The 20,644-nt window shown below is 35.3% G+C and overlaps 1 protein-coding gene across 21 annotated transcripts in view; it reads right to left on the bottom strand.

Moving 5' to 3' along the window:
* Positions 1-20,644, bottom strand: part of acss3 (acyl-CoA synthetase short chain family member 3) — a 239,992-nt gene that overhangs the window by 54,455 nt on the left and 164,893 nt on the right. For all 21 annotated transcript variants that reach the window (XR_015483149.1, XR_015483147.1, XR_015483148.1 and 18 more), the window contains 2 exons: positions 3,610-3,705; positions 3,378-3,441 (listed from right to left, as the gene is read on the bottom strand). Coding sequence is in view for 12 of the 21 variants with exons in the window: in XM_087248262.1 (XP_087104388.1) it covers positions 3,378-3,441; positions 3,610-3,705 (160 nt within the window). In the remaining 9 variants the exon portion in view is untranslated. The remainder of the gene's footprint in view (positions 1-3,377; positions 3,442-3,609; positions 3,706-20,644) is intronic.

The raw sequence follows: 20,644 nt of genomic DNA, 5'->3' as shown, positions 1-20,644 counted from the left end.
CTACGTAAAGTCTTAAATTGTTGTGATTACAATCTTTTAGGCTAAAAGATGGAACCATTTTAAAGGATGTAAAACTCACACTGACTGCTGGCCACTTGAGTAAAACATGACACAGCGGAGTCAGTTGTAACAGGGTGTTGCTAAGGGCTTTTAGAAAAATTAAAACTTCTTTTATTCTAGCCAAAATAAAACACATAAAACTTCCTTCAGAACAAAAATAATTATCAGACATACTGTGAAAATTTCCTTGCTCTGTTAAACATCATTTAGGAAATATTTAAAAAAGAAAAAAAATCAAAAGAGGCCAAATGATTCTGACTTCAATTGTATATTTTTCACATCTTTTTTTTTTTTCAAATTTTAACTCCTATTTATTTTTGACAACTCTGGATTAGAGCACATTACTTCAAATACTTAGTACTCCAAACACATTCATTATCAAGACTGCGCCTCCTGAAAGTGTTTATGCGTCTTGTTTTATGCAGCGCAATTTCCTTTTAATCCCAGCATACATCCGACAGGTTTTCAAACATGCTCTTGATTAAAATCACATCTATCAGAGAGTACAAAACAAACATCTAGGAGATTATTCGGCTCTCCAGAGGCCGAGCACAGACGCGACACCGGTTTATAGATGACTATTGTACCTGAAGAAAGGCTGAGAGCAGACAGAGCGCATTACTCATTCTGCTCAGACTCGGCCTTAATGTCCTCCTACAAAGACGCAGATTTTCAAGTCAGATCTTTGATGAAAAGATTCTCTTGTGTCAGTAAATATTTCATAGTGCAGTGAAGATGATGAGCACACTCAAGTGGAAGGAGACTTATTTGTGCAGTTCAGACAAAAAGGCTGGGCTATAATGTTTTGGACTCAATGGACGTCTAGACGAGTGTCTAGCAGACACACCGGAGTCAACAGTCTATGTGACACGACCACATACACTAGAGGGAGAAAGTGAAAATTACCTACAGAGAGTGAACAAGGCAATAATACAGACTTTCAGATCACAGTATTTGATAGTTTAGTGTTGTTATTGTAATTTGTTCAAAGATGCAGAAAGAACATTTATGTACAACCTTCCTGGATGGTTGTGCTCTATGTGTTCTATGTTATGCTCATCTATCATCTCAATATTCATTAATTTTCTTTTCGGCTTTTCAGTCCCTTTATTATTCTGGGGTTGCCACAACGGAATGAACCGCCAACTTATCCAACGTGTTTTACGCAGCGAATACCCAGCTGCAACCCATCACTGGGAAACACTCATTTACTCTCATTCACACAAATACACTACGTACAATTTAGCTTACCCAATTCACCTATAGAACATGTCTGTGAAGCACCCAGAGGAAACCCACACAAACATGGGGAGGACATGAAAACTCCACACAGAAAAGCCAGCTGACCCTGACGAGGCTCGAACTAGCGGCCTTCTTGCTGTGTGGTGACAGTGCTACCCACTCTGCCACCCCACCACCCTCATTTCAATATATACAGTTGAATTTGAAATTATTAAATTGTAATACTTTTTTTTTTTTTACCTGTGATACCAACACATTTTTGCAACATTTTAAACAACTAACTTCTTCTGTCTTTGCTTTGATGTCAATGTATACTGTTTTACTAGCTACTATTCAGCTTAAACTGCACTTTAAAGGCTTAACTAGGTTAATTAGGCAAGTTAGGGTAATTAGGCAAGTCGTTGGACAACGATAGCTGTTCTGTAGCCAATTAAAGAATGAAAATTCTTTAAGGGGCTAATAATATTCGCCTTATCAGTTTTAAATCTGTATAAATGTACTTGTTTTTTTATTTCCACCAAAATAAAATTACTTTCTACAGAAGTAATACAAAGGAAAATATTGTGAAAAATGTCCTTCCTTTGGTAAAAAGTCCTTAAGAAGTATTAGAGATGTAATTAAAATGAATTTAAAATTCAAACTGTAAACATAAGATCATACATTGCTCTGAAATACTTTTTTATGTGAGGAGAAGCCTTTTTTTCATATTATGGACATCCTATTAAATTAAAATGAAGAAATAGAACATAGAATAGAAGAAAATCTCACACACACACATATATTTCAGACATTTCAAGTCATGCTATTTCAAGATCACAACCACTGAATAACACAGGTTCATCCGAGAACTTTGACTTATCCTGACCATAAAGGAATATGTTCAAATCCATATGTTTACATCTAAATTCATGAGTATCTTCTTGTCTGTCACACCATGGTTTTTGACTGTTTTTGGTGTCATCTTGTAAATGAACAACATGTAGGTTAGTATATGCTTCATTCAGCCAGTTTCATTTCTGTCAGCTTTTTTTTCTTTTTTTTTGACTGTTTGGTGAACTGAATGCAGTTAGTATGCACTCTGTCATCTGTTTTCATTTCTGTCTGCTTTCTGTAAAATAAACAATTCATAAACTACTATGGTTTAAAATGTTTTGTTTCAAATGTTAATGTTTTTGTGACAAGCAGCCATGTAATAGGCCGAATAAAGTACATTCAGTGTGGTTTTCACAGATTAAAACTCTTAACGCTGATAAGTCTGACAGGTTTTATTCTGTAATACCAAACTCCAGGCTTTACTTCACCCCCAACTTTAGGTAGTAATATTAAAATAAAATAAAATAAAATAAAAATAAATAAATAAATAATATTGACAGTAAAAAAATATCTGCAAATAACAAATTGTTAACTGATAATGTCTAAAATCTGACTGGAAATGTGTGAAACAAATTCAATCCCTCTCGCATACTGTACATTTCAAAATATTTTTTCCTTTTGTTAAAGCCACCGTCAAACAGCAGTCATTCACTCAGTCAAAAAAACAAGCCAAAAACATGGGTCGGCTGACTTGATTTTTCTAAACGTTCTCTTTTCTAACTATGTCATTCTTGAGCACTAACAATCACAATTCATAAACATATCTTCATGCATGCATTTTGTTTAGGACATTTCCATAGGAAAATACAGTCATCATTACACAATAAATATAGTAATACAAGAATTTAGTACAAGGGCAAAACATTTTCCAAAGCAACATGATCAAATTGATCAAGCAGATTTGCTGCTGTGCGTCATAGACTCACAAACAAAAACATTACAGTATGACCTTCATTTAGTGCTACATTACCAATAATACACAGCAGACCTTTTGTGCTCACAATATATGACAGAAATTTTCCTATTTCATCTAAGTTATGACACAGCTGTGGCCTAGTAAATAGTTCACATCCCTAAACTATTCACACAGAGGAGATATAATCTACCATATATTTGAATCCTATTACCCTTTTCATTTCTTTGTGTCATTTATACTGTTTCAATCAATAAAAATAAAAAGCGAGAGGATTAAAATAACTCACTTCACCACGATATTCCCCAGAGTCCTTGGTTTTACCTGTTGCATATCATCATCAATCACTGTCACTGTGAGACAAAGCAGAAAAACAGCACTTTGGTCATTTGTTGAATTCTCTAGCTATTACAAGCTCAAATGTCGGTTAGAGGAGCTCTAAAACACACTCTCAGTGATCAACAAGAACGCTTTTGAAGCTGTGTGTTGTAGTGCCAAAATACAATGTAGTTGAATCTCACCGTTGTATCCAGGTACAGGTTTACCAGCGGTACCAGGAGGAGGAGCCAGCGAGCAGCCCAGACCCACACAAGAAGCAGTGATGGAGGAGCCGCTCTCTAGAACAGAGAAAATCAAATCAGATTTGCAGACAGAAACTGATGTGGCAAACATGAGTTCTTAAGCAGTTGACCCTCATGTCCCTCATTCAGTGACTCTGAAGGGGTCTTGTTGATTACTTCACATGCAGGGAGGCTAACCAATTAGAAAAGACCTCATTAACCTACAGAGATCTTAACGCTACAGTGCAAATCAACATTGCAGAACAGCTAACAATAGCAATTCGGCTGACGCACAAAATTCAGATGGAGGCCATTAAGTAAAAAAACAGAATAAAAGACATAGACTCTACTGTGTATTGCTAACATTTAGACCGTTTCCAGATAATGTGAGATAGTTTTCAATGCAGTTATGTTAAAAGAAAATAAGTCTTGGAGTATGAACAATATTTTTGTTGCAGACAACTAAAGTTGCAAGTAAACAACTGTTTGCTCTGCTTGTTATTTGCTTTGGATTATTAGTACATAGGACTATACCTGATTCTATCTTGTTAGTTATGTTGGTGCCTGTTATTAAAGATAGATCTGCCAAAATAAATAGCATGAACAATTTTCAAACTATATCTTAGCCCACTATACTATCTAAAGTCCTTGAGAGAGGACATAACTAAATAAGATGGAGCTGTTTGTCATGTCTTCTGACAATCAGTTTAGTTTAAGTCTAAACATGATACAGTTTACTTGAGTTTTAACTCAGTGCATGTATTTTTACAGCAACATACTTTTAAATAAGAGTACAGTACATTACTGCCAACTGCAACAGCCGGTATACTTTACTGTTCATTTCATCCATTCATTTTCCTTCGGCTAAGTCTCTATTTTAGAGGTCACCGCAGTGGTGCCTACTATTCCAGCATCTGTTTTTACACAGCAGATGCCCTTCCAGCCGCAACCCAGTATTTCAAAACACAAATACACACTCATTTAAAACTCAAGGATCTACAGCGCTACTACAAAATATCTGGGTGTCATATTAGACAGCAATTTAACTTTTGAATATCATATATCTCTTGTAGAAAAAACTGCCTTCTTTCATCAGAAAAATATCGCTAAATTACGAAGTATGCTATCCATCTCAGATGCAGAAAAGCTAGTCCATGCTTTTATGACTTATAGGATGGATTACTGTAAAGCTCTGTTTGCTGGTTGCCCAGCATCCTCTTATTAATAAACTTCAGCTAGTACAAAATGCAGCTGCCAGAGTTCTTACCAGGTCTAGAAAATAAGATCATATCACCCCAATTTTATCCTCCTTACACTGGCTGCCTGTTAAGTTTCGTATTGAATTAAAAATATTACTTATCACCTATAAAGCTTTAAATAATCTAGCTCCTGTTTATCTAACCAACCTTCTGTCTCGCTAAAATCCAACTCGCTCTTTAAGATCTCAAAACTCAGGGCTTCTGGTATACCTAGAATAGCAAAGTCAAGTAAAGGAGGTCGAGCTTTCTCTTTCATGGCTCTTACACTCTGGAATAGTCTTCCTGATAACATCCGAGGCTCAGACACACTCCCGCAGTTCAAAACTAGATTAAAGACCTATCTGTTTAGTAAAGCATACACTCAGTGCATCACTTAGCGGGTTTCAACACAAGTTTCTGCATCTTGATGATATACACTATGAACAGCAGCTACGCTAATTATTCTCTTTTTTCTCCATTTCCACATGGGGATACTCATCCCGAGGCCTTCAGACTATGTAGAGTCACTGATTGGATCCAAGACCAGCGACGAGATGATCCCAAGGTTTCCATATCATGGACCAGGCCGTATCCTGATGAGCAGCTGCTGCGCTGGTTATGGAGGAGTGGAGATCAAGAGACTGATTCCAGTGACGCTCCAGGTACAGACGAGTCTTCGCTGACGCTGAGGCCAGCTTCCAGTCTCCGCCATTGAGACTGCAGCTCTGCACAAAACGTTTGGCCAGCAGAGAAATTAAAATGGTCATGCCCAACTGAGTCTGGTTTCTCTCAAGGTTTTTTTTTCTTCACTCACCTATCGGTGAAGTTTTTCTCTCCGTTCTCCCTCTCTGCTGTCGCCTCTACCTTGCATGGTTCAGGATCGGTAGAGCTACCCATCGATGAATTTGCTCTTCAGTGTTTGGACTCTCATTAATGATTTTAAACCACACTGAACTGAGCTAAACTGAACTGAACTTAAACACTAAAAACTAAACTACTATGTTCCAATTTACTATGACCGTTTATGTGAAGCTGCTTGGACACAATCTACATTGTAAAAGCGCTACAAATAAAGCTGAATTGAATTGAATTGAATTTACACACACTTATACACTATGGACAGTTTAATCTATTCAATTCACCTATAGTGCATGTCTTTGGACTTTGGGGGAAACCAGAGAACCTGGAGGAAACCCACTTTCTTGCTGTGTGGCAACAGTGCTTACCACAGAGATACCGTGCCTTCCTTACTGCTAATGTACAGACTTTAAAGAAGTGGTTCTGTAAAAACACAGTATGTGGCTGGCAACCCAGATGCCCAGTATTTTTCTGTAAATTCATCACGGAAACGTTTAAAGTGTGTGTATTTTTGCTTTAAATGAGATTTAAGATTTGTAAAATACACATAATTCTACAATGTTTGTATGTTTTATTGATGCTTCGAATGCACATTCAATTATTTTGTACATTTAGTAAAAGACTGGTTGCTCATTTTTAATAAGACATTTGGCTTTTTGGCATGCTCGTCATCAGTCAATGCATGTTAAAATGCCAACATTGTATGTCTTCTCCACTTAATGTAGGTAATGGAGTTAGACAGGGAAGTATTTTGTCTCCCTTTCCATTTAATGTTTATAGGGACGATTTGTCAAAGCTGTTAAACACCTGTGGAAACAACTATATGGTGGTTAACACTCTAATCAACAATATGACAATTTGGCAATCTTAGTCCACATAGTGCAGACATTCATGATTTATTAAGGGTCTGCTCTCAATATGATTTTGATATCAAATATATTGTAAAGAAGAGTAATATTATGCTAATCAGAAACAGGGAGGACTGTACCTCGTCCTTCTCTGTTTGGTATTGTTCTTAAAATATGCAAGTAGGTTAAATACCTAGGACACTATCTTGTATAACTGATGACCAGTTTTACAATAGGGACATTTACAGACAGTGTTGTGGGATGTATACTCAAGCTAACATAATGCATAATTGTACTATGTCTTCAGTATTTGTTACGAGTACATATTTTAAAGCATTCTTAATACATACTCATGTGCTCATTTCTGGATATGTTATAGAAAGAGAAGCATGCAAAAACTTAATTTAGCATATAATGATGGGTTGAGGCTACTGCCTTAATGTTTGTTAGTTAAGGTGTGCCAACATGCTCTACTGTATTGCTTAATGATGTACAGGTTTAAGTGTAGGTTATCAGACGCTTCCTAATTTCAAAACTGGCGAATCCAGCACTAAGTTCAGCTAATTTTCTCTCACATATGTGGAACCATTGGTGAGTTAGCCTGTGTGTAAACATTTAATGTTGTGAACTCTATCTGTTTGGCATTCACAGAATGCTATTTTAATGTTGTTAAATTTTAGGCTGGTGTCGTTTAAGAGAAATTATGGGAACAACTCTCTTAATTGTATAATTGTTTTGTTTTGTACATGTAGTCTGAAAAATTCAGTTGATGATGATGGGATATGAACAGAAAATAGCCACACATGTTAGATGAAATCATTAAATTATAAAATAAAGCAAGTTTTCTACTGTACTGAAATATTTGCCTGCCTTCAAGACAGTGGATATAAGCACTTGACCTCCAGACATGCATCTACGCAAAAAAGCATACAAATTTATGGATGCATACAATTTATTTGTTTGTACTTTAAAGATAGATATAGATAATTGCGAAACAACACAGACAATCAAATTAATTGCAGCAAATTGCAATTGCAGAGCAGCATATTTATGTTTGCTTGGATTTTGTAATACTGTTAAGTGTAACTTTGTATATACAATTTATTTCTTAAATAAAACCATAAACATATGTATAACATTTCTAATAATATATTACTAATTACATATACACATATTTACAAGCAACAACTTTAGGAATACTATAAAAGCTCTCTGAAATTTATCTTGCAGACCAATTTTACTACATTAATATTATAATTCTGATTATCATTCATTATGATCATACACAATTTTGGAGCTTTGTATGATTACAGTTGAATGAACACATAAAGCCTGACTAGTCAAGGTTTTTGTGTATTAAGCACAGCAGCAAATCTACATGATGTTACAATGGGAAATCTTTTGCCCTAGTACTAAATTCCTAATTTATTAGATTCTTATTGTAAAAACTTGATTTTGATCTCAAAAATTCCTAAATATGGACATTTTATCAAGGGAAGCTGATCATTACAAAACGGATTTCCAAGACAAAATGCATCTTTGCAATGTCACTGACTTTCTGAGTAAGACTGGTCATCCACAAAAGACACATGTAGTAGAGGACATTATAACACAGAGAATTTGCAGTTGGAATTGATCAGCAGTTCAGCTATGAACAAGGTCAAGATCTATATCTCAACATATTGTCTTCACAAAGAGTGTTACACAATGAGTGTTCTCTAACTTTGATCCCCACAGTACTGCTACTGGTTTAATCTAAGGATCAGAGAAAGGGTCATAGATGAAAGTGCAACATTACATTTGGACTATTGTGGTGCAAAAAAACAAAAACTTGAATAACATTAGAAGTGTAATAAAAAAAATAATAAAAAAAAACAAGTGCAAGCCCTCCAGCAACCACTGTCAAAGAGAAACAGCAGCTTGAAAACAACCTTAATGAGCTAGTAGTCAGCATGAAAGAAAGATTATGTTTAATAATCTATTATTAATAAGCAAAAACAACATCTATTACAAATAGCTCCCTGATATTAAAATAAATCTGGAATAAAATATTACAAGAAACAAAATCTGGCCTTGAAAACTAACTAAAATAAGAACTACAGCTATTAAACCCCAAAAACTAATATAAAATTATTAGAAAAATACAAAAATATATAAATATTACTGTATGTACACAGTACTTAAGTACACAAACAATTTCTCCAAATGAATTAGGGATGCACAAATCTAGAAATTATGGTCTGTACTGATAACTGATAAATAAGCCAATCAAAACAAATCTTAATATTTGTTTTACGCAGCCTGGTTTTCAAATCAAACGTCTGCCAACTGATTTCATTTAGAAATGTAATGGCAGAATACAAGCAAACACATACACAGATCATTTACAAACGGCAAGTCTCCATTTATTCAGTAAAAACACTCTAACATCAACAGACTCAGCAACATGTATCTGAATCAGATCAAAGACAGATATGATCTATAAAATATCAGTTGTGTCTTTTTTTTATTGGGCTAATGATAATGACATTAAAAATAAACATGCATCAACTGATGCTGTTATGGCAGCCGATACAATGTGCATCATTAATGCAAGTCTTTCACTATTTTAAGCTTCAAAACTTCATATTTTAGTAATACAACAAACTTTTTTATGGTGATATATGCCACATTTCCTCAATCATTTCATCTCTTTACACTCTGCTCCTTCCTAAAAACTCTCTGCAATATCATATTATTAGTTTATTGAATAAAACACATGTATGTATGTATGTATGTATGTATGTATGCATGTATGTATGTCGTCAATCTGTCACTATTTTAGATTCCATTCCAGAGCTCACGGTACTTTAAGATGACTTCAAAATGTTCATATATCCAAGGCTTATCTAACATTTATAGCTAACACATCCAGCTGAACGGAACAGACATGTCAAAAAAACTACAGCATTCTCTTGTGCACTGAGATTTCTTACTGCCAGAGCGCTGGAAAACACAACAAAACATTGTTTGAACTCCAAACAGAATCATTTTCATTGCAGTGATCCAGGATTCAGGTCTGTGTTTGTGTACTTGCATGAATTATATGTCTGGCTTATAAATAGACAACATCATTACGAAAGTTAAAAATAATTCACAATCAGTAGACGACGGCGCGAGACAGAGCAAAGCGCTCACGAATAGACCACAGGCTTGTTCGTCATCTGTCTCGGAGCCAGATGCTACAGGAGAGCTGTGAACAGCAGGGTATACGAGAGAGGGAGAGGGCGATGAAGAGTGAGAGAGAGAGCAACTGGTAAAAAGAGAGACACAAAACTGTTGGCATCGCAGCGTGTGGCACCACGAGTCTGTCTGGCACCGCTGCCATATGTGAGTAATGCTGAAAGCTCAAACGTTTTTCACAGGTGACGCACAGCGTGTACACAGAGCGGGAAAGTGTCTGAATATGTGCCGTTTCTGAATATTTAAGGATTAGTTTTTAGGTCATCTTCTCACACTATGTGGCTCCAAACTCTTTCTTGAAACAATATTTGAAAAATGCTAGCCTAAAAAGTTGCCTTAAAACAGATGCAAAGTTATCTTGAAAAAGGGGATACATCTGATTTTTTTTTTTTAAATAAATGCCAAAAACTAATTATTCATTCATTCCTTCCTTCCTTCATTTTCCTTCAGCTTAGTCCCTTTATTCCTCAGGGATCACCACAGCGTAACGAACCGTCAACTTATCCAGCACTTTTTAACAGCATATGCCCTTCCAGCTGCAACCCATTACTGGGAAACATCCATACACATTCATTCACACACATCCACTACAGCCAATTTAGCCTACCCAATTCACCTACAGTATAGCACATGTCTTTAGACTGTGGGGGAAATCAGAGCACCCGGAGGAAACCTACGCCAACATGAGGAGAACATGCAAACTCCACACAGAAATGCCAACTAGCCCAGCTGGGACTCAAACTAGCGACCACCGTGTCGCCTCCCAGAAGAGCCAGAGCCCTTTGCCCAAAGACTTTTTCAGTCACTGGATCTCATATAAACCATTTATTTCTTGAAGAGCATTTGAATGCTCTACGGAACATTATTTTACATATTTTTGTGCACTAGAAAGGTTCAATGGGTGTTCAAGATATAGTTATATAAATCTCAAGAAATTTACCCATTATTTACTCATTCTTAGGTGGTTTCAAAACACCAAAGAAGACATTTGGAAAGCCAAAAACCTGTAAAAATCTACTTCCATTGAAGAAACAAAAAAACTATCAGTATTTTTCAGGTCAGATCTTACCTTGAAGGGGGAGGTTACTAATGTCAGAATAGGTGACCATAGGTCAAGGTGGAGTCCCATGACATGTGGAGTCCCACAAGCCTCAATTCTGGCACTTCTCCTGTTTAACTATGCTTCCTCTGAGCCGAATAATGAGGAAGAACAAAATCTCCTACCACAGCTATGCTGATGACACTCAGATCTACTTAGCTTTACCACCTAATGACTACAGCCCTATTGACACACACGGCCAATGCATTAACGAAATGAACAATTGGATGTGCCAAAACTGTCTTCAGTTAAACAAAGAGAAATAGGGTTTCTTAAGGTGACTGTGTAACCTGGCTCTAAGGGTCAAAAAACAAAAAAATAAGGTCAAGAATCTTGGAGTGTCTCTGGAGTGAGATCTGAGTTTCAGTAGTCATGTCAAAGCTGAAACTAAATCAGCATCCTATCATCTCAAAAACATTGCAAGAATTAGATGCTTTGTTTCCAGTGAAGATTTAGGGAGACTTGTTCATGCTTTTATCAGCAGCAGGATTACCGTAATGGACTCCGCACTGGCCTTCCCAAAGTCAGTCCCTGACTGAACCAGGAAATCAGAGCACATCACACCTGTCCTCAGGTCTTTACACTGGCTCCCAGTTACATTCAGAATATATTTTAAAGTATTACTACTTGTCTATAAATCACTAAATGGCCTAGAACCTCAATACATTACAGATATGCTCACTGAATACAAACAGATCACGCAGATCTTTAGAATAATATAAAATAAAAATTCCAATAGTTCAGTCAAAGCAGGGTGAATCTGCCTTCAGCAACTACGCCTCTCGCTGCTGGAATCAGCTTCCAGAAAGGATCAGATGTGCTCAACATTAGACACAATTAAGACTAAAAACACATCTGTTTGTGCCTTTACTGAATGAGCACTGTGCTACGTTTGACAGATCGCACTATTATGTTATTTTCCTCTTTTTCATTCATTTTAACATTTTGAACTGCTTTTATTTGTTCTTAATCAGTTTTATCATTTGTTTTTATTTTATTTTACTTTTCTGTTTTATTCCTATTCATGTAAAGCACTTTGAATTGCCACTGTCTTACTATGGAAGTCATTGTTTACAAGTTTCCAGATTTCCAAAATTATTCAACACAAGAAAAACACACCGGTTAGGAACAAGTAACGGGTCAGTAAATAACAAAATGTTAATGTTCTTCATGGAACTGGTGATCGTCAGAAAAGAGTTTTGTTTTTTAAAATTGTAGGTCTGCTTCCTACTTTTTAAATCAACAGTAGGTGAAATTTACTTGGATGATCCACTATTTGTGGTGATTTTCACAAGTGTGCTCCAGATGAACACTCTGCTTGAATGTGAATATTTGACAACACATAGGGGGGGCTCAATAATAATTATCTCTAAGCACAATGTCTAAAACGCATGGCGTGCACTAAAGGTATGTCCGAATTTACTTTTGATATTTTAAGGATGGAAAAATACAGTCTGTGCACCAGCGGACAGTCTAACAGGGTTGTGCTTATTCTCTTAATGAATTAATGAGTTCTCATAACAGTCAGTTGTGTTGCACCATGGCGCATTTGCTATTTACATGATGGACTTTGTAAGTGGAAAAACGGTGCGCTTCACTAGTGGGAAAACAGGGAAACAGAGCAGCTACAACGCGAGAATAAAGATCAAATACAGAATGAGCCTCCTTCACTTTCTCTTTACTTTACTTTTACTTTACTACTTTACTTTCGTGAAGTAAGGAAACAGTGGTGAAGACACTCCACTGAAGACATCCATTAGCCAATAGACCAATTAAATCAATAATACTACAGTTAACGAGCCCATCATAAAAGTAGTATATAAGACCTTTGCTTTTGATCCACTTTGCATATACAGTTGAAGTCAGAATTACTAGCCCCCCTTTAAATGTTTCTTTTTTACATATTTCCCAAATGATGTTTACCAGAACAAGGAAATTTTCACAGCATGTGAGATAATGTTTTTTTTTTCTTCTGGAGAAAGTCTCTTTTGCTTTATTTCGGCTTAAAAAAGCAGTTTTTATTATTTAAAAACAATTTTAGGAACACAGTTATTAGCCCCTTTGAGCTACATTTTTTTCGACACTCTACAAAACAAACCATCGCTATACAAGAACTTGCCTAATTACCCTAACCTGCCTAGTTAACCTAATTAACCTAATGTTACTTTAAGATGTATAGAAGTGTCTTGAAAAATATCTAGTGAAATATTATGTGCTGTCATCATGGCAAAGATAAAATAAATCAGTTATTTCAAATGAATTATTAAAACTACTTGAAACTGTGTTGAAAAAAAATCTTCTCACCGTTAAACAGAAATTGGGGAAAAAAACAAACGAGGGGGCTAATAATTCTGACTTCAACTGTATAACTGTAAAACTCAGACATACAAGTATGAAGAAAAATGTTTTGGACACTAAAAAAATAAAAGAAATACAATAAAATATTAACACTAAAATACTTAACACTAAATCAATTGAGAGGAATTAGCAGCTGTGCTTAATTGAGTTTGCTCAGAACCGCTAATTAGGCCAAGAGATTTTTGACACAAAATGGCTAATTTGTTCTTGCCATCCCCTGTTTCTCACAGTTATTGCCAGCCACCTGCCGTCACATAAAGTAGATTTAGAGAAGTGCTAAACTTCAGCAACTCAAAGACAGGCACCGGCGCTCAGGGCCGCGTTCGGGTCATTTGTACAGCCAGCAGTCATTGGCACACACTGCAAACTGGAAACATACCAGTTGCCGGGCAACAGTGGTGACATCAGCAGCCCTCATCATCAAGACCCCCACCTCTTCACAGCAGGAGCTGCATCTTAAAATAGCACACAGATTATTATCAGGTCTCAAAAGCAGCCGCATTTCTTTCATTATGTGTGTGTGTGTGTGTGTGAGAGAGAGGGTTGCTGAGAGAATAGTAATTAAATGACACATTTACATACATCTGTGAAGCTGTGTTTTACTGTAAGATTAATGCATCTGTAGCTGATAAAACATCAACAGTGTTGAGGTATATATTATTTATTAGAAACGTTGTTTTATTAAAGAGATAGTTCACTTAAAAATAAACATTTCCTCATCGATTTCTCACACTTAAGTGTTTCTAAACTTATGATTTTTTTCTGTTGAACATAAAACAAGATATTCTGAAGAATGTTGGAAACAAGAAGCCATTGAAAGAAAGTAAATGATGACAGAAATGTAACTTTTTTGATAAACTATCCGTTTAAGTGCTTAGATATATGTTGCAAATGTATATTATACTTCAGTTCTTCATCGCAAATTTCTCCTAGTTATGAAGGCAGCATTCCTCTTTAGGTTATTTTTTGTGTCTGCTTAACTTCACAAGAACTAACCAAGCTGGGAAATTATTCATTCATTAATTTTCTTTTCAGTTTAGTCCCTTTATTAATCTGGGGTCGCCACAGCGGGATGAACCACCAACTTATCCAGCATATGTTTTACGCAGCAGATGCCCTTCCAGCTACAACCCATCACTGGAAAACATCCATACACACTCATTCACACACATACACTACGGACAAGTTAGCTTACTCAATTTACTTATACCACGTTTTTGGGCTTTAGAAAACCCACACGAACACAGGGAGAACATGCAAACTCCACACAGAAATGCCAACTGACCCAGCCGAGGCTTGAACCAGCGACCTTCTTGCTGTGAGGCAAACGTGCTTCCCTCTGCACCACGTGCAGCCTGGCAAAATGTTGTTTAAATTTTAAATGTGATGTTATAAAAAAAATTAATGAAGAAGAAGAGATCCAGTCCAGGAGACTTGAAACAAGCAGAATTCCTTTATAGAGACATGTTGTTTAATCTGCAGTCATACAGCGTCTTTAAGAAGTCCATGTGTCTGCAGGAGGTCTACAAACTGCAAGTTTTATCACAAGTCTGAATTAAGACAAAGATGTCCGTCTATAATAGAGGAGGAGGGAAGATGGCTAAACAAAGCATGCAAATTCAGTATTGGAGTCCCCATAAGCGGCATATAGGTGTGAGAAACCTGCCCAGCAACTGACCAGATGAGTTAATCAACAAAAGGGTTTCTTTAGCATGAAGACAGAAACCGTCTGACAAGTTGACCGACTTGAGAAGACAATAGACACAGCCGTGCTGTGAAACTGACCATTTGCATTACTTTGGAGACAGTCAGGGTTCAGGAAACCAAGACATTTTAAGGTCCGTTAAACCCTAAAAACATTTTTTCAGTTATATATAGATTATGTAAATTTCCTAGCATAATTCACTTTCCAAACCACATCTAATTTACCCAAGGCATTATCTGCAATATAGCGAGTCTAAACATCACTATGTAATATTGATCTTTACGCAAGCATTCATATATAAACCTTAATAAGCCACAACAGTGGACTATTTCAAGCAGTGCATATTAAATATATACCTGATCATTTGAATCTACAGGTATATGTAGTGAAATATTCCAGTTGTGTCTCTTTTGTGAAAAGTTTTCTGATTCACGTGTCTCTCTGTGTCTTGAGACGATGTAGAATGTTGATTGGATCAAGAAGCTGTTTTGCAAGTTCTGGGCTCTTAACACCTTTGTCTTTAAGATAAACAAAAGACAGATGGCCACTGTCTCAATTGCCACTTTCCGGTGAGCTTAAGTAAAGGGTCAGAGTTTAGTGTAAACTTGCAGCATTTGTTTACAATGGAAATTAATTTCCACAAGTTCCTGGCGTTACCACTGATCACTACATAGTTAACAAAAAAATTTTAATTACATAGAAATCATTATTTTGATATATCACTTGTAATATTTAAAGCCTTTTTCATTCTTCTTAAAAATATTTCCTGTTTAATTCCTTAACACAAAACAGTAATCCACTTTAACACTGTCCACAGAACAAAATTGAACCGCTTATCTTGAGGGCCAGAACAACAATTTAGGGGTTCACGGTTTTCTAAATAGGGGTTATCTGAAGCATTAATAATGACCAATCAGTATTCACAACTACTCGTCTCCAAGCTGAGGCATCTGTAAGAAAGGGAAAGCGAGTCTGTCACAGCAGCTTGACTCTTGATATTGCGATGCATACATGAGCCTGGGGAGTTTTCAGTTTGTAATGACACAGATAATAAAGGCTCAAATCACTTCCACTTTATTTCAGAAAAGCCATCGCACCAGCACAACCGAACTGCTGTTAGACTACACCTCATCAGCTCCTCTAATCAAATTTCGCTCGGTGTCGCTGAACAATCCAAACACAGCATGGCATTTGTGCATTTGCATGCAGAGGTGGAGATGGGTCTGTTATTTCAATTCGCATAAAAATACCATGCGTAAACATGCTTTAACCTCAACTGGACCGAGGGTCAAATAATAAATGGAGGAAAGGACACAAATTTAGAAAAGTCACAATTGAGTACTTGTTCCCTATTTTGATATGGAGCTCTACTTTAACAATGGAGCTCTATTTTAACTATGTAAGCGGGACGTCTAAGGCGCATGGCGGCAAACTAATAAATAAAGGCATTTCCAGCAAACTAATAAATGAACAAAATTAACAAAATGTACTCAAAAAACTGAGTTACATCCGAACACACATCCTATTCTTATGCCCCATATGGTGACGCATATGGCTCCAAAATCCGACAGGTGAACAAATCTAAACTTGATTTTATTTTAAAAATATAAATATGCATATAATAAACTACTACTACTACTGCTACTACTACTACTAATAATAATAATAATATTTAACAACTGCAAATTGTCATGAATAAATAGAACCAGATTCCAAAGCCCCCCGAGGTGAAGAATGCACGAAGGTACTGGTTTTTATATGTATGTAGACAAAAATATATATATTATTTACATTTTATCCCTTTAATATTTGTTATATGTAAAGATATTTATATATTGCTGTACATTCTGTGTTTATTAAGCAATGTGTATGTCTGTTATTGGACCTGGATAGGTGCATATCTAGTGCTCTTAAAATAATAAAAGCTCTACAACTTTAGTTCGTCAAAATCTATTTCAGTTGACTCAAAATAGCAACGTGCCAACAATGCACCTTGACACACGTCCTTTTTAGACCAGCATGCCCATGATTTCATAAAGTGGCACAGATAGATATGCTATTTAAAAAAACATGGTTTAAAACTGGCACCCATATGAAAAAAAATCACATCCAAGGCGCCTGGCGCCATATTTGCGCTGTGTGTATGATAGGGCCCATTAGGTCAAATATTTTTACAAAGGGGGTTTTGGTCACCTATTTTAATCAGTACATAATTTAAAAATAATACTGTAAGCAAGAGAAAGAACAATTTAGGCTAGCATTTTTCAAATATTGTTTCAAGAAAGAGTTTGGAGCCACATAGTGTGAGAAGATGACCTAAAAACTAATCCTTAAATATTCAGAAAAGGAGAACAATTTTTCCTTTTTTATGTCAAATAAAATATATCGTATCTAATAAGGTAATCAAGTCAATTACAGTTGAACTCGGAATTATTAGCTCCCCTGAATTTTTTCCCCAATTTCTGTTAAACAGAAAGATTTTTTTCAACACATTTCTAAACATAATAATTTCAGTAACTCATTTCCAATAACTGATTTATTTTGTTTTTGCCATGATGACAGCAAAAAATATTTTACTACATTTTTTTAAGACACTTCTATACAGCTAAAGTGACATTTAAAGGCTTAACTAGGTTAATTAGGTGAACTAGGCAGGTTAGGGTAATTAGGCAAGTTATTGTATAACAATGGTTTGTTCTGTAGACTATCGGAAAAAAATATAGCTTAAATAAATTTGACCTTAAAATGTTTTAAAAAAAAATAAAACTGCTTTTATTCTAGCCAAAATAAAATAAATAAGACTTTCTCCAAAAGAAAAAATATTATCAGACATACTGTGAAAATTTCCTTGCTCTGTCAAACATCATTTGGGAAATATTTAAAAAAGAAAATAATCAAAGGGGGGTTAATAATCCTGACTTTAACTGTATATATAAACATATCACACTGTAAAACACTTCAGAAGATAGATAGATCTCCCCATAACTTGCATTTGCAAAACTATTTTGTATTTTTATTTGTATCTTTTCTCTCCTTAACAATTTATCATAGATTTTGTTCAGACAGAAAAAAATACCATCTGACACTACTTTCAAAGATCTGTTGTCAAACAACACACAAATACATGACAAGCACTGACTAGAAAGATGAAAAGTTGAGTTGATTTTTACAGAAATTCTCTGGTCAAGCAAAGCACCTGTTTATTTGTTGGAGATATTTATGAGCTGAACATGTTTTGCAGAGAGAAGAAGATATTTTGGAGAGAAGATGGAAACCCAATTCATTATACATGGAACGGTATATGCATCACGCTGGCGATAGGGGTTATGAATATCAAAAAGAAGTGCTCTGTTTTTTAGATGATCCATTTCAGGCTTGCCTGAGAAATAAAGGCAACATTAAGGTCATGAAATGAAGTACTGCCACATGCAAAAGCAAACTCAAAAGGGCTTTTTGCCCTTTATTTTAGTACAGCACACAGTGAGGTATTGTTATAGTATCTCTGTTTTTGTCAGTTTATATATATATATAAATGTTGTAACAAGTTTAACAATATAAAAAAATATAAAATACAATATACAGAAATATTAGGACTAAAACTAAAATACGTTTTAAAAATTTTTATTGGATTGTGGCTTCCTGGAAATGTATTGGAAAGTGGGTCCTACAACCAAAACTGCTGAGATCCACTAGCATTGAACATCCCAATATAATATATCTGGACATTATTGATGAAACATTTATTATTATCAATGTTGAAAACAATTCTTAATAAAAATTTTATTTAAAATTTGTATTTTTTGTGAGTTAAAAATGTCTTTTACTGTAATTTTTTAAACGTTAAAGCATCACAAATGAAAAAAAAAATCAAATGTCTTTTGACATGTACTTTGATGCTCTATCACCCACTGCTAATCTATCTAGAATCGACTGAACAAGGTGCCACTCAAACTTCAATCAAACACATATTACATCTGTTCAGATCAGACATTACTGGACTCATCATCACCTGACAGGAATCAAATTATGTCACAAACCTGAATCAATATCATCTGATCATGACATAAAATGCACTTTCATCTCAGCTGCAGATGATCATTTCAGAAAAGTGCCACCTGTGCCACTAATGGCCCGTTTCCACTCTCTGGTACAGTTTGGTACACTGTTGAATTGGACAGATGGTGGCACCAGCCTGATTTGGTGGCTGCACTTATCATATTAATAATATGAGTATTGTTCTGTCTTTATTAAATGATCATTTGACTATGGCTTAAGTTGAGACTAGCAGGAGTGTGAGTTGGGATCAAGGCAAATCACTGTTAAAATTAATTTAAATGTTAAAAAGAATTTAAGCCTCATCTTTTATACATTTATAAATCACGATACTTTGCTCTATTTCAGTATACAGTGCTCTATTACAAGCTCACAAGCATGGGTGGAATAAGTATCCTAGTATCATGCTTTTTTATGGCATTTGCTTTGAAAAGTAAATCCCTTAAAATATATGGTGCATGTAAATAATCAAACAAAAAAAACAATAATTATATTATTTAAATTATATTATATTTTTATACATTTTATTCAATATATTAGGGATAAAATTCAATATGAATATCCAATGTCTGCCCTTCTAATGTTGCTACAGTAAATCCACAGAAAAACTTGGTGATTTTTTCCATTTTCTTATTGTATTTCAGGGTGTTTACACAGTTGAAGTCAGACTTATTAGCCTCCCAGTATTTTTGGCCTCTTATTTATTTTTCCCCAATTTCTGTTTAACGGAAAGGAATAATTCAGAACATTTCTAAACATAATAGTTTTAATAACTCATCTCTAATAATTGATTTATTTTATCTTTGCCATGATGACAGTAAATAATATTGATTAGATATTTTTCAAGACACTTCTATACAGCTTAAAGTGACATTTAAAGGCTTAACTAGGTTAAATGAATTAACCAGGCAAATTAGGGTAATTAGCCAAGTTAATGTATAATGATGGTTTGTTCTGTAGACTATATATATATATAAGGGATAATCAATGGCTTGCAATGTTACTGTGTGGTCACCTCCGGAAAATGCATTAAAATCCTTTAATGCACGGCAAGCCATTGATTATCCCACTTATTCCATGGTCATTTGAAAAGGTAGGCCAAGGTAGGCCTTAATTACTGTAGCTTTGCTCTTTTCAGCGCAATATATGTCGGAATTTTTGTCAGTTTTACATGTTGGATTTTCTAGTTCCTCCACTAAATTATGTAACTGACAGGCTGCAACAGACTATTAAGATGCAATTTCATCAGTCCGATCACAGGTGGACAATTAAGACATTTCCAGTCACACCTGGAGTGTGTTTCCTGTCACATTCCAAGTCACATATGTTTCTTTTGTCTTATTTTTTACTATTTCTCTGATGAGGGAGGATCTGTATGTATATTGGCTCTTAACATTACCCTTAATACTGCAAAAGCTGGACTACATTTAGCAGAATTTCAACGTTTTACATTTCATAATAAACCGCCTAGAGCTCAGAGTCAAAATGTTTAAAGTCATGCTATTCTTAAACATAAACTGCCAATTTAACTTTAAAATAACTATATTCTCGCTTGAAAAACACTTAAAACTTGATTTTGTGGCATAATTGATGAGTATTTTTTGATTTTGTGGAA

The sequence above is a fragment of the Danio rerio genome, chromosome 4 (genome assembly GCF_052040795.2).
Source record: "Danio rerio strain M-AB ecotype USA chromosome 4, GRCz13ab, whole genome shotgun sequence".
In the NCBI taxonomy this organism is placed as follows: domain Eukaryota; kingdom Metazoa; phylum Chordata; class Actinopteri; order Cypriniformes; family Danionidae; genus Danio; species Danio rerio.
This window is presented reverse-complemented; position numbering and strand designations above follow the sequence as displayed.